The sequence below is a fragment of the Lissotriton vulgaris genome, chromosome 3_1 (genome assembly GCF_964263255.1).
Source record: "Lissotriton vulgaris chromosome 3_1, aLisVul1.2, whole genome shotgun sequence".
NCBI lineage: Eukaryota > Metazoa > Chordata > Amphibia > Caudata > Salamandridae > Lissotriton > Lissotriton vulgaris.
In genome coordinates this window covers 1,503,201,978-1,503,216,068 of record NC_141689.1, presented here as the reverse complement: position 1 = coordinate 1,503,216,068, position 14,091 = coordinate 1,503,201,978, and the positions used below count along the sequence as shown (strand labels likewise).

The 14,091-nt window shown below is 41.7% G+C and overlaps 1 protein-coding gene across 3 annotated transcripts in view; it reads right to left on the bottom strand.

The window, feature by feature from the left end:
* RAP1GDS1 (Rap1 GTPase-GDP dissociation stimulator 1) overlaps positions 1-14,091 on the bottom strand; it is an 892,032-nt gene that overhangs the window by 305,146 nt on the left and 572,795 nt on the right. For 2 of the 3 annotated variants that reach the window (XM_086961955.1, XM_086961958.1), the window contains exon 5: positions 10,079-10,225. The exons of the other annotated variant lie outside the window; for it this stretch is intronic. In XM_086961955.1, the coding sequence (XP_086818081.1) occupies positions 10,079-10,225 (147 nt within the window). The remainder of the gene's footprint in view (positions 1-10,078; positions 10,226-14,091) is intronic. 3 annotated transcript variants of the gene reach the window in all.

The following is a 14,091-nucleotide window of genomic DNA, read 5'->3' as shown; positions in this document are numbered from 1 at the left end:
CTGGAGGCAATTCTTAGCATGACAGGCACCTGTAAAAAATACTGGCACTAGAATGATCGAGGAAACTCTTGGAATAATGGGCACCGATGGAAAAATACTGTTTTTTCCATCAAAGGGGGCACTTGTGGCAAAATGCTGCATTAGTTCATTGGAGATACTTCCGGTCATAAGGTAGGATAACCATGGCATACTGGAGGGGAGTCAGCCATGAAAAACCTCTGGACAGTGATAGAGGTAATTTGACATAAGGGTAACCTAAGGTATATGATGGCATTAACTGCTAAATTCTGAAACTGGGATATTGTTGATAATACTTGGCTTAAGGGGGCACACATTGCATATGGGGGGAGCACCCATTAACAAATGCTGGCCTTGGCACAATGGAGGTGATTTTTGACCTATGGGTGTATGCATAGCACATTCTGAAAATAATGGGGGAACTCCACAGGAGCATCAGGTTTTATTGGCTTGGCACACTTTGAAAGTGCTTGAATATGAATGAATACCCTTTCATAATCTTTATTTTTTTGGCAAATGTATGTGAAAAACTAAACTACAATTCAGGTTAAGTATTACATCCTACCACGTTCAAAGATCATGTTGATGGAGCAAGTATTCGCATGTGACACGACTTGCTTGTATCAAGAACCTCAAATAACATTAATAAGTTAATTCAACATGTTTGTCTTATTAATATTGCACTTTTACACTACACGGGGGTGTCCCAGAGACGCTTGCCTATGTGTTTACTGAAAGTAATGAAGCTTGCTTCTAATATGGTCGCTGCTTTGCGGGAAACTAGTCTGCGCATGCGTCGGTCATACCCACGTGATGTGACGCACTCGCAGTTCTGGAGGGAACTTGTGCAGTATTGCTAAAATTGGCTGCTTTGTTTTTCACATGCTCCGTGCTTGCACTGCTGCTTTGGCAAAACCGTTTGTTCTGCTTAACTCCTAATGCTATAGTTATTATAAAGTAAGGGATGTAGTATAGCTATTCACGGTATACAGTGTATTCATTTTTTCCTGTATTTCTAAATTGTTTTTGCTTACTTTTCATGTACCATCTTCGGGGGGGGGGGGGGGGGCCTGGGAAGCGCTGCTACTCCATCTTGAAGTCCGTATAGAACCAGTCATGTGATGAGGGAAAAGAAAGTCATGCAGCAGTGGAACCCAGCCAGCTGACAGCCGAAGCCAAGATGCTCCTGGGAACCTGCACTCCGACCTAGCTGAAGAAGCTGAACTGTACCTGCATTTGCAACATTTGTATTCGTATTGTGTACCCCATTGTCTTCTTAAACTCTCTTGCCATGGGAACTGGAATGTAAGGGGGGGATTCGAAAAATGAATATTAAGTCTGAGAAAGTCTAAATTTTAGGAGGTACCATGACCTAACCTCCTCCCTTGCCCAATCCGAAATTAGGGAACCTATCACTTGCAACATTTGTGGGTGGTACATTGACCCGAAAACAGTATAATTAGCCTAGGTTTAGCTAGAGAAATTGTCCGACTTGTCCGAATAGCTGACATGTCACTGACCCAACGAACTCTATAGGTGACTAATAGAGAGAGCTGCGGAGCACTCTGTTCGGAATTTCCCCAGACTCAGTCGAAGTTTGGGAAACCTTAAGTGCTGGCGAAGCACTTTGCTAGGAGATTCGAGAACCCAATCAGGGTTATTGGCAGATTCCTTGCAGAGAGGGGGTAGCGCAGGCGTTGCATCCGAAGCTGCAGGTGTTGGTCGTACCCATTGGTGAGCCCGGTCCTGATCCAAATCCTGAGGTTATCCTGTCCTGACTGTCCATGAGCTGTACCTGCTCGCCTACTGGCAGCCTAAGTCCTTGAGGGTCCTTTCCCGCCTTTTCCAACCGACCCGTGGCCAGGGTTGGTCTTCATTCTGTCCTAGGTAAATATAAAATTGCGTGGGTGGTTGTCTTTCTTAAACTTCTTTCTTTTTCCCGAATAAAGCAAATTGCTTATTGTCCTTTAAACTGTTTTTATCTACAAAAAGGTTTTCGTGCACACTGGTCTATTAGCATGTTCCATTCTCTCCCTACCCTTAAGAAAATTCAGAATCACATGCATGTATAGTGTGTTCCAGTCTTACCCTCCCTTTAGTTAATACGAACATCTGGACGAATCAAAGTAAAGTTTTGTTTCTTATAGACTGTTAGTGATAATCAAAAGTCTGCTTTGGCTAGTATGTTCCTTTTTTTTCCCCTTACCCTCCCTTTAGTGAAGTTGTGACAGTTTGCTGATCTAAGAATAGCGTGTTCCTTATTTTTCCCCTTCCCTTTATTTTCCGAATTCTAAATGTTTCTAACTTTAATTCATGGTTATACTATCTTCTTAATCTTAGTGATAGATAGTTTGATTTGTATTAACCTGTGGCTCATGGAAACTGAAGAAAATGATAACTAGATAAAGGTTTTTGAAACTTCTTGCGTTTGTGGTTATTATAAAGTAAAACCGTTATTTCAAATGTTGCATGGTATTTTTATGCTATTTACCTACTCCCAAAACTAGCTCCTGATCCATTGTGATCTTAGGTACCTGTTACAAGGATTGGTAAGTCAGGTACACAGGAATAAATAAAAAGGGAACCGAATTGCTGATAGTAGAGTGTGGGTTACCTGATTAAAGTATACCGAAAATATTTTATGGGCCCAAGTGTGCATATTTTGGTGATAAAATTAGTCGGGTGACCTGCGCGCACTATCAATGTCACCACCCTAATTTAGGTTCTTGCTACAGTGGGCATTTGTCTGTGTTTTGTTATACTAATTATGTAGCTGTTACAGAACGTCAGTGATGTCAAATATTACAATGTCTTTAGAGTTAAGGTCATGATGTGACAACTTCCCAGGGACATTTAGCATCAAAGGTCATATGATGTCACTTTCTGTGATGTCATTAAAGTCAAAGAATGTATGATGTCACTTCCGCTGCCGCTAGCATTTAGGTGAATCTAAGCATATGGGCATGGGGCAAGAGATGCATAAATAGTATCCCCGCCAGGTTTCTAGCCACAATGAAGCAAGAGTGCTTTGCTTAATTGTAGCATGCCTAAGTGATTGCAAGTTTGGCGCATATGAGGTGAGGCCTCTAACAAGACTACAGGAGGTCAGGACATCAGCATAAGACACATAAGTGGGCGTGAAGACTGCACTGCGGGTACAATTACGGTGCTCAGCCGGCAGGAGGCGCCTACACAGATGACCGGTCCCACCTCCATTGGCATCATTGCTGTGGAAAAGAAAGGTGGGGCGGGCTGCAGTGGTGAATGCAAAGACTCCTCTTACAGGAGCCGGAGGCAGAGGTGAAGCAAGTCAGGAGACATGCTTGACAACTGACATTGTGAGGTGCATGTGCGACATAGAAAAGGAAGGTCGAAGCATTTGGTACTGAGGGGGTGGTCAGAGATATCATATGACCAGGAAAATTCCCTGACAGGAGGCCATGAGTATAGTATGGAGGAAGGGTACATCACACCCAGGCTACACCATTCTTGAGTTATAAGGGGCCTATATGTTGGTTTTCAAAAGGACCTGGTTGACACAGGGCACAGGGGAGCACCATCAGGTGATGCACAGCAATTTATGGGTCGGGAAAGGGTTGGTGCTGGTCCAACTGGGGTCACTACTGCAGAGGACCAGGAGACAGCAGGTGCACTCGGAAAATGGGTTTGGGTCATGGCAGCCAGGGAAGTTGAGGCAAACAGCTTGGGGGCATGGTTGGCCCTTATCCCCCTACACATAACTTGGGGCCAATAATCAGGGTGTGTGGCAAGGAGCCAGTTGCTCACAGATCATGCCGCTGGGATGGTCTTGAGTGGCCCCACGCCCTAAGCCTAAAGAGGAAGCACGTTCTGGTAGCCAGCCTGGTGAAAGCAATGGAAAATAGAAAATATGAGTGATGTGGCTGAGGGTTTCTAGAGGCTGCTAAGGATACTGAACTGGAATTTGAAGAAGAGGCAAAGTTGGAGGAGAGGGAGATTGTTGGTGGTATAAATAATCCTAGAGTAAGCCGTGGTAGGTTTTTGGTATATGTTACAAGCAAAGGTTGGGCTTGCTACTAATTGGGCTGTCGAGCTCAAAGGAAGGAAAGGGTGTGGGTTTGAGGAGAGTTGTGATGTTGTCATGAGGTTAAGCAGAATCTTTTTCGAAAGGCTTTGGGTGAGGTGCCTCATTTGTGGAGGATGTTCACAACCAAGCTACACCTGTTTCCAATCCAATCAGCATGTAGAGTTAGGATTTTAAAAATCTTTTAGTAGACCTAGTCTACCATTTTCAATAAAGATCATTTGGAAAAGGCATACAGTGGTCACTCACTGTACAAAAAGTTTGTGCAATGTCATTTCCTGTGATGTCATGAGGCGCTAAGGAGCAGGTGATATCACTTAAACTACCTAAATTAAAATATGTGTGCTTAGTGAATTGTCAGGACTTCATGACATTCTCCTACATACAAGACGTGCCCGCAATCACCTCCAATTTAAGAAGGAGATGGAAACACAACTTTCATATTTTCTTGGCTACAACTAATACTTAAAAACCATCACCTCAAATACCTTTGTGCAGTGGCGTAGCTAGGCCTTTAGCCACCATTGGGTGTCTATTAGTTTGCCGCCCACTGCGGGCAAATGAAAAGGTGGGGTGCTGGCGATTCATGCGATGGCCGCAGATAAGAGAAGGGCCATACCGCCCCCAAACACCCCCCCCCCCTTTGCTACGCCACTGCCTTTGTGGACGCACACAAGAATACTTTCTATTTTTCCCAGCTAACAGTCCCAAGCCATGGGATGTGGAGTGGAGTGGTGTGGCTCACTGGTTAGAGGCGGCAGACCCGAGAGCAGAGGACGGCCCGGGACCAGGGTTCAATTCCCGACGCGGCAGGGTCGTGGACCAGGATCAGCGGACTCGATAATTCTCATCTCGGTGCCTACTCCAACCAGGGATCACACTCGGCAACTCTGGGCATTAGCTTGCCTCATCTCCACAACAGACCCCCACATACGCCGGGGATGCCTGGTTTCACCTTGGAGATACCCAGTAGGGACCATCTCACAAGGAAAAGCCAGGACAGGTTCCCCAGCGGTCTACTGAGCAGAGATACTCCTTCCGGAGTCGATTCTAGCGCATTACAAACCCACAATTAATTAATTAATTAATAATGTCTAAGCCCTCTCTTGGAAAGCATACCATTAAGTCGCCTACATTACCACTTCTACACTTTAGTCAAAATTTCACAGGCAACACCATTACATTGTTTGCTTTTGTATTCTGCATTATTACATAGTTTAAGGGGAATAATTATTTAAAAACATGTAATTAAATGTAGTTCAAATTAAATTACATGAGAAATAATTGGATTTGGTAATTGCCTGCCTTGGCTTTAGGGGAGGGTTCCAGATTTTTTTTTTTTTAAATACGAACTTAAAATAATTCAATTAATAGAATTAAATATTTACCAATGGTTAAAGTTGGGGTGAGCACAGGGGTTCTTGGTCTTAGTTACATTTAAATGCAACTGAATATAGTTTCATTAATGCAATTAAGTAGTACAAATTAGGCTGCTTTAGCATTGAGGTTAAGCTAGCAATCCCGAATTGTTAGTTAACATTTTATTTAATATCAACCAATAGATTCTTAACAATGGTTAAGGTTTGGGCGAGTTCCTTAATTTAATTCCATTTACATTATTTAATAATTAACAATGATTTTGTCCACTGGCAATGGCTATTCTGAAAATTTATTTAAAATACAGTTTTCAAAATAGATATTTGTATGAGTTGCAGTACGGTCAGAGTAAGGGTTCAATATTTATTTCATGTCAAATATTCATAACGAGGTGGTAGTGTCAAGGTAATATTAATTGTAATGCAGACTACAGGCTGACGACCTTAAAGTGGCAAGATAAAGGGGGACAAGGTAATGTTACTTAACACACCCTTAAGAACACTATACACTTTGTAAAAGTTTGCAACTAGTTTCATTATTGGCTATAGGTTTGCTCTACACATGAACCCCCGGAATCTTCCCCTACATATAGAGAGCATCACTACTTCCAGAAATTAGGTTTGCATGCTACACATACCTCAATCTGAGAGATGATAAACTCCCGGCTTGCATTCTACTTCACTAATCCATTAAATAAACATTGTAAAAATTGATGTCTTTTGATAAACTGTGAAGCCTTTTCTTTAATTTTTAATTAAAGCCTTCTGTTTTGCAAAATGATTTACTCTTTACCTTTCAGAGATTCCCCCCCAAAAAAGTTTGAATAATATCATCTTTTGACCTCAATTATGTTCAACAATCACACAAGTATTTTGCCATTTTTGGCCTCATCAATGTGGTAGGGGAGCAAGCATTGATTTCGTTTTTAAAGTGATAATTCCTTGAAAGGATGTCACTATTAAGAGATCTGTCTATAGCTCTCCCTCATCCCTGCCACACAAGTGCTTTTACCTCAATCTAAATACTGTGCCATTCTTCGCAACACTATTTTGTTGAATTACGTACTTCCTCATTTAGGCAGACAGACAACAATCAAGCCCACCCTGGAGGAGCTCAAAAAGCAGAAATAACAAACAGTCAGCAAACAAGAAAACATATGCATTAGAAAGAACGGCATCAGCTTAAATCAACTACTTCTCAAGGTGACCCTGTAGAAAAGAAACTAATAAGAGTTCAGGAACAGAAATATGGAAAACGGCCCAGAGAAATTCACCAAAGTATAGCGAGCAAGAAATGGGAACATAAAGGTACAAAAAACATGATACCAACTGCATTTGTTAAGGTGTAACTCAACCTCAGAGTACTGGGTGTGCAAACCCTGCCACTTCAGCTAATATAGTTAGTGCATACCAGTCCAACAGTTTCTGGATATCATTGAAAATAAGTCGCCACATACTGCATAATATCCATGCACACTCATTCGATGAATGACAAATGCTCAAAATACTCTATAGCACTGAAGCTGCAACAGATGAACGTAAAATCAAATCACATACACATGACTAAAACAGACGGTGCTACACTTTGGGAACACTGAACTGGTGGAGCTACTACACGAGCTAGCAGATCACACTGCTAATTTTCAATACTGGAGCTATTCATGGAGATAAAGGAAAGCGAACTTAAGAAAGAAGGAAAGCGAACTTAAGCAAGAAAGAAAATAGGAAATGATGACAAGGTTGTCAAGGCGAGACTATAGCTTGTGGCAGATACGGACATAATGGCACCTGCAGTGTTCTCTGCGTAATTGGGAAATCTAGATCAAAATATAGTTAACTGATTTAGAGTTCATCTCCCAATGCCAATGCCAATGTTGCTGGGATTCTTTTTTTAGCTACAAAGGAGTGAATGTTCAACTCTGTCACAGTTCCTAATAATGAACTGAGTAGCCTCATTAGTTCACATCTGGAATCTCTAGTCGATGCATCGCAATACTTCTTTTTCTCCAATGTACAGAAGATTTTTCATGTCTTGAGGCTTCTCTTGCCTTTATTGACAATGTTAAAACCATACTAGTATGGAATGCCCCCCACCAGTCACATGCAGCAAGCTCACGGAAATTCTAAGTGGATGAGGGGAGAATGGAGTGGAAATGTGGGACGTGCTGTATGCTGCCTTCTTACTTCAACGCATTGACTTCCTCACAGAGAATGCTGTTGCATGGTAACCAGTATTTATTTTTACCCACAAATGTAACCTAGTCATTCTAGTGAGGCAGCCTTGGTATGCATCCAGACAGCATCCTTACTAGTCCCTAGATTGTACTTTCAGTGGTAGTAGATGGGTGACAAGTAACTAATTAACTTGTTTGTGGTGACCAGCGGAGTCGGTTGCCAGCTGGATCACCTGTCGGTCCCAAGTCGTTTTTGGATTACGTCTATGTTATCTATGGCCTCATATCTAGAGAATAGATAATCGGGAATATCAGTACTGGTGAGAGCCTGCTGGTTCCCAACCCTCATGGTCGGTGGGCTGGTCCTGCACTGGTGGACACCGATGATGTCAATTCTAGTGTGGCCTTGGTTTTCCATCATCATCTTCCATGGCGCTCATCTAATTATTTTTTAACATAAAAATAATGAACTATGCTGAACGTATTAAAATTAGCAACCAATGCACTGCACCACAAAAAGATCAAATCCCCTGTATTGCCAAGTAATATACACCAGGCCAATCCAATCCTTGAGTCTGTGGTTATTTTGGCTACATGTAAAATTGTTTAAGCTTACCTTGTGGATTTATGTTTGAAAGAGAGCCTTTCCAGGTTCTGGCTTGGTGGGATGGAGCTGCCTGACCGTGCCCCCATAATGTTACAAAGGTAAAAGACGCTGAAGCCATTGATTCCTACCAGGGTTCCTTCTTTGACTACACTTGGATCATTTACATTTTGCTTCACATTGTGAGCTTCTCCTAGTCTGATTAGGCAGCCAATTGATGGAAGAGTAGCATGAGGGAGTGCATGTGTCAAGAAAATGTTTTGAGCATTCACAGGCAAAAAAAGGCACCAAGGGAAACTCAAACTCAGCGTTTCACAAAGACTAAAAGTCAGCCACACACAGCACCCTCGATCTTTTGCTAGTGTTCGATGGCACGGTTAGATCCAAGATCGGCCAGTTTCCTGACTTCGTTAAGCATTTCTACCAACGTGAGTCACGCCTCAGCAAATTAGGGCTCAGCAAGCCAGATTTGAATTAGTAAAACGATAGTGACCAAGGGAGTGTTATAAGGAGACTTCTTCTACTGTTTTAATTTCCTCAATTTTCAACACGTTTCCTGGGCATTTCCCTACTTCTTCTACTGACAGGAAGGCCAGCATACCATACTTTACTACACCATCACCAAGTCTTTTGTCCATGGCCTTTGTGATCCTGAACTCTGCCAGTTCCAAGAGCTGGCCAATGCTTTCAGATATTTAGTATGTCTAGTTTCAAAAGATCATGCAAACAAGCTTCTTTCCGATTACCCAAAAAAGTATATACTTTGGGTAAAATGGAAAAATGTGCTGCAATAAGCTTAGTGAATCTCACTTACAGACCACACATTGGTTGCTTTATGGACGAATGCGAGTCCCTTCATTCCCAACAAACAAAATATGTTCAACTCTACTGAAACTAACCTCATCTTGCATGTACCCAGACAAGAGTTTCAAGATTCCAATCAGCAAGGACAAAAAGTTAGAATTTACTGCTCTCGTATTAGGAGGCTCTGCTTTGGCTTAGGTATCCATACCTATTATGGTACCCTTGATCTTTCATGAACATAAAGCTATCCTCACTGATGAAGAGAAAAAGCGCCAATACTATTCTCAGCGTAATGGAAATTAGAAAAAAAAAAAGAACATACCAATAAATATGTTGCTTCCAGAAGACAATTGCACATTTCCGCCTTAGGATTGGTGTTCACAGGAAGTTCTCTCTGGTTCTATTATTATTATATTTTAACAAAATGCTTCTAAAAATAAAATTTGGTACACAATGCAAAAACTTTTTACTAACAAAGGCTGACCCAATTAATGTGCTATCCTACTAAAAAGACTTGAGTGTTAGAAACAGAGAGAAAGTGATAGTGCTTAGCAGAGCTGAAAGGACGGATAGATCTCCTAACAGAAGACTTGCATAATGTGTATAAAATGTCAGCAAGACATTACACAAGAGGTGGCCATAAGAATGATCAAAAGAAATACTGTATTTTAGAACAGTATCAGAATACAGAACTTTATGCTCTTACTCTGTAACGTCTGCATTGGTGATTTATTTAACAGCCAATCAAAGGAAAGGTTTAATTAGGCGTTTAAGAAACATGTAGGCATGCAGATATTAATACGGTAGCCTACTACTGCAATGGATGGCTACCACTACGTAATAAGTTTGGAAGCCAATTTAAATGTCAAACATTTGGGATTTATCATTTATAGTTAAGGTAATTTTACGTGATCAACTTTGATTAGTTATTTTGTTTGATTGACACTTTATTTTAAAATCATCAAGCTCAAATAATTAAGACTTCAAGAAAGTAGATTTTCTTGCGTAAAATATAAAGCAAGTGTTCAGTCTTGTTTACCATTGTCATTGCTATAGTTCATCAGCATGCCACAAAAGACAGTCATGAGCTTCTGATTGGCTGGATCTGTTATTGTGCACCGTGACCTCAAGAGATCAACTACAATCTGTGCACCACCCGCTTGTTCAACTGCAATCCTGCCCTCATCTGGAAAAAAAAGAGTTAAGGTAAACAAAATATCCAACAAATAAACCACCCTACAACAACAATCATTGTAACTTATTTCCAAACTCATGGGAGGAACAGTAAAATCACCAGGACTTGTGGCACTGTGCTTCTAATTAGGAATGCTGGTGAAAGACATTCCTGGCCTTTAAGTTGGTAGTCCAATAAGATGGCCTATAAGCATGGGCAAAGGTTGGGGTTAACATTGACCCTGGTGGAATTGATAGGACTGACCCCATAGTATTAAAGAACCTAATCATAACATTAGGCTGGCTTATCTTGCATCGCAATTGCAAATGTTGAAGATTTAAGGAAATTTGGAAGGTTATTCTACCCAGAGTGTCTCCTTAAACGACAAAGGCGGAAGAGCTTCATGGCAGCAGTTAAAGGACTTTCGTGCTGACTGCCACTTCATACAGATTATTATGTACACAGAACAGGTCAAACATTCAAATGATTGGAAAGAGGTCAACTGCACTCATGCCCGTTTCCTACACTTAACAAGTTGTAATATGCTGTAGGTCTGGGTGAAAGACACTTTTGTCATTTGAATTTCTTTACTTCTACATGTTACCGATTACTGGGGTTCCCATTGGTAACTACCAGGCATGACAAATGTGCCAGAGACCCATAGAGCCCAATAATTGCCGGTCCAAGCTACTCGACGGTTCCTAGAAGAGGAAACTGCATCAAAGCTCTACCTCAGTTTATTAAAGTAAACATTCAATGCAGTAAAGAGATGCAGCGCTGGTTTCAGAAAAAACATGTTATCCTTAGAGACTTACAAAGGCTCGCTGGGCTACAAGTTAACAGGTCCATTCCTTAAAATCTTCACTTTGCATTACAGTATTTATCATATTGTTGAAGTTCATGAGGTTTCTAATGTTGACAACCTTTAAATGGGTTAATCCGGTGGGGTGAGTGTACACGGGAACCAGAGCAGGGGTAGGAATATGGCTAGTTGCCGCACCGCCTTCCGTCGTGAGCAACGGCATGCTCTGGTGAAAAGGTACTGTCAGCCTAGACCTACTTATTAAGAGGTCACAACAACACTAGGTCAAATCAGACTTGGTGTTACTTGCAAAACTGGTTACTACTTCATTCCGTCACTGCCAGGACCAGCATTGCGGTAGTGATAGAATTGGGAAAATTCCTCTATTAACATTTTGGTCCTGATGAATTACCATTATACCCATTAGGGGCTGTCTCAGGCAAGAAACATGTCGACCTCCCACACCAGACATGCCCTCTAGGACCATTGCGTCCAAGTAGGGCTGACTGTTTTTAGGTAGGCTAGTGCACTCTGGGAATAGAGATGTAGACTAAAGGGCTGACCTGGACCTTTTTTAATCATCACCTCTCACTCCCTTCACTACCTTATCCGCACACCCACATTCACCTGACTGCTTCATAAACAAAAGATCTCCACTAAACAGCCCCTTCGCGGGTGCCCGTCGGGCATTGCAGAGCCGGCCCAACGAGGAGCAGGCCCAATGATGACGCATGACATCCCTCGGGCTGTGTGAGAGCACTTTTATCACAGACCTGAACACTCCCACTTACACTTAGGGACTGCACACTAGTTTGTTATACCTGAGGACCTTTAAGTGGGTTAACTAGGTGGGGTGTGTGTACACGTTAGGGGCAATACGACTGATCTGTGGCTACACCAGATCTAAACTAGTTATTCTCCAATTAGGTGTGTCATACAGGAGGTAAAATGTTCATGGTATTTTGAGCCAGTTAAGACCTGCCTGTTCTTCACTGAGGGCTCTGTGCTTGGTAACGGAGACCATTCTTTCTCGAAAGATATTTAAAGCTACTCATTAAATTCACCTTGTAAAGCCCACACTATTTGAGTATTGCTTCCTTTATTGTCATCTTTTCTGGGTGTGTTTCTTTATGATATCCCTGTTACTTAGTGAACGTATCTTTGCACAGGAGTTAAATTAATAACTTCACAGGCTGTATCTTAATTTGGATTCTTGAAAATGTTTCTATCACAGTGAAAATTGGATACTCAGATTAATAAACAACTTGGTATCTCGGTTTCTGTACCGCATTTTTTTCAAGTACCATCTGCAGGAGCAACCCTTGGAAATTGAAGGGGTGAGCTATGTCCATGGCAGACCAATCCATTGTAGCATTCTCCCTTCTATTTCTAACTCAGCCTCCATACACAGCTGCTTATGGGGCTTTGAAGTGATGGTTCTACTCGGAGGGTCCAGTCAAATTTGCAAACAAACTTCTAACGTACCTTACAGTGGTCTTGCTCATCAAGGGAAGGGATATCTATGCCAATATGCTGCAAACACGCACTACTAGCTGCAACAATATAACCCCTACCTCTGGAAACTACAGCATACTTCGAAAACAGAAAATTACGATTTAGGGATCACAGTTAGCCAAAGGCAACTGAAGTGGCACAAATAATTCAAAGGCTAAGAATCACAAAATAAAATTGTAGATCTTTAATAGTGTCTAATGATACAGGATTTTAAAGAAAATTTTGCACGTCAACTAAAATCACCAGAGGCTTAGATGGAACAAAGTCGGTATGGTTAGTAACTATTGCAGGTTCGGTACATTTCAACTATAAATGTGTTACTATTAAAGAATGCTTTAAGAAAGCGCTTCAGCCTAGAGTTACTGTAGGACTCCTACTCCTGTGTCACAGTTTGAAAAGTTGTTAAGTAAATCCAGATTCTGGATTCAGTTTACCGGATTGAATTGGCAAAATGATTGATCCTCTTGAGACTGGAAGACCAGTGCACCCAAAATCCAAGATACACAAATCAGCGAAGATGACATTTTCCCAAAGAAACAAATACACCTACCCCGAAATTAGGCACCTATGCTCAGCTCCAGTCTACTTTTTCTGCCCAAAAGAGATCCAAGAATAATGCAGGAACAACCCTAAGTGTACTGGATCCCGGATGTTGGTACAATGTATCCTTACATCTGACATTCTAACCAACCATCAGCTGTACACGAAAAACTTGAAGACCTATTTGTATACACATATGCAACTGCCAGCTAGCATAACCAAGAGCAACTAAGGGACCCCCATCAACCATCATGTCGGTTTTTCAGATCTGTAACTCACCACAATCCAGAGTGCATGTATCATCTGTAAAGGGCCACGTAGAGTTGAATCAGGTGTAATCTGGCTTTTGGGTGATCATGACCGGGCTCTCCAGCACCGTGTCCTACTCTTTATCGATGTAAGGATGACCCAAGTCATTCTCCCACTTGCCGCGTATCTGCGTGAGGGGGTGTGCTGTGTGGGAGCATTACAACCCCACTAGCCATCTGATTACGTGTTTGCCTCATCCAAGTATATGCTAGTATTGTATAGTTAAATGCATGGGGAGTTCATTCTTTATGTCTCACAAATTGCGGCTTAAAGACCTGATTAGTGAAGCAATCAATAGGAACTTTCTCGGGATAAGCCCGTCCTACTACCAGTGTGCCATATGGTAAGAGTTTGCAATTGTTGTAAAGGTCTCCTACAGTCGGAACGCCAGCCGCTTCCCAGTCCACAAGTTCATTTCTAGTAGTAAATCTGTTCCCTCGTGGTGTACCAAGAATTGCCTGTGCTGGGGTGTGTGGGGTTACGTGGTGCGTGACATATAAACACCACTTATAACAGCGGTAAGCAACCTGTAATATTGTGCAGAATCACGGTTTATGATGCAGTGTTCATTTTGATGACAAATATAAATCTCAGGAAAATTAGGAAACTATACCAACTAGAAGTTTTTTCAATTTTGTACAAACTAAAGAAATTATTGCTGAAAACCAGAGCTCCTTTGACCTTACTGACTGGCCAGTAGAACACGGACCAT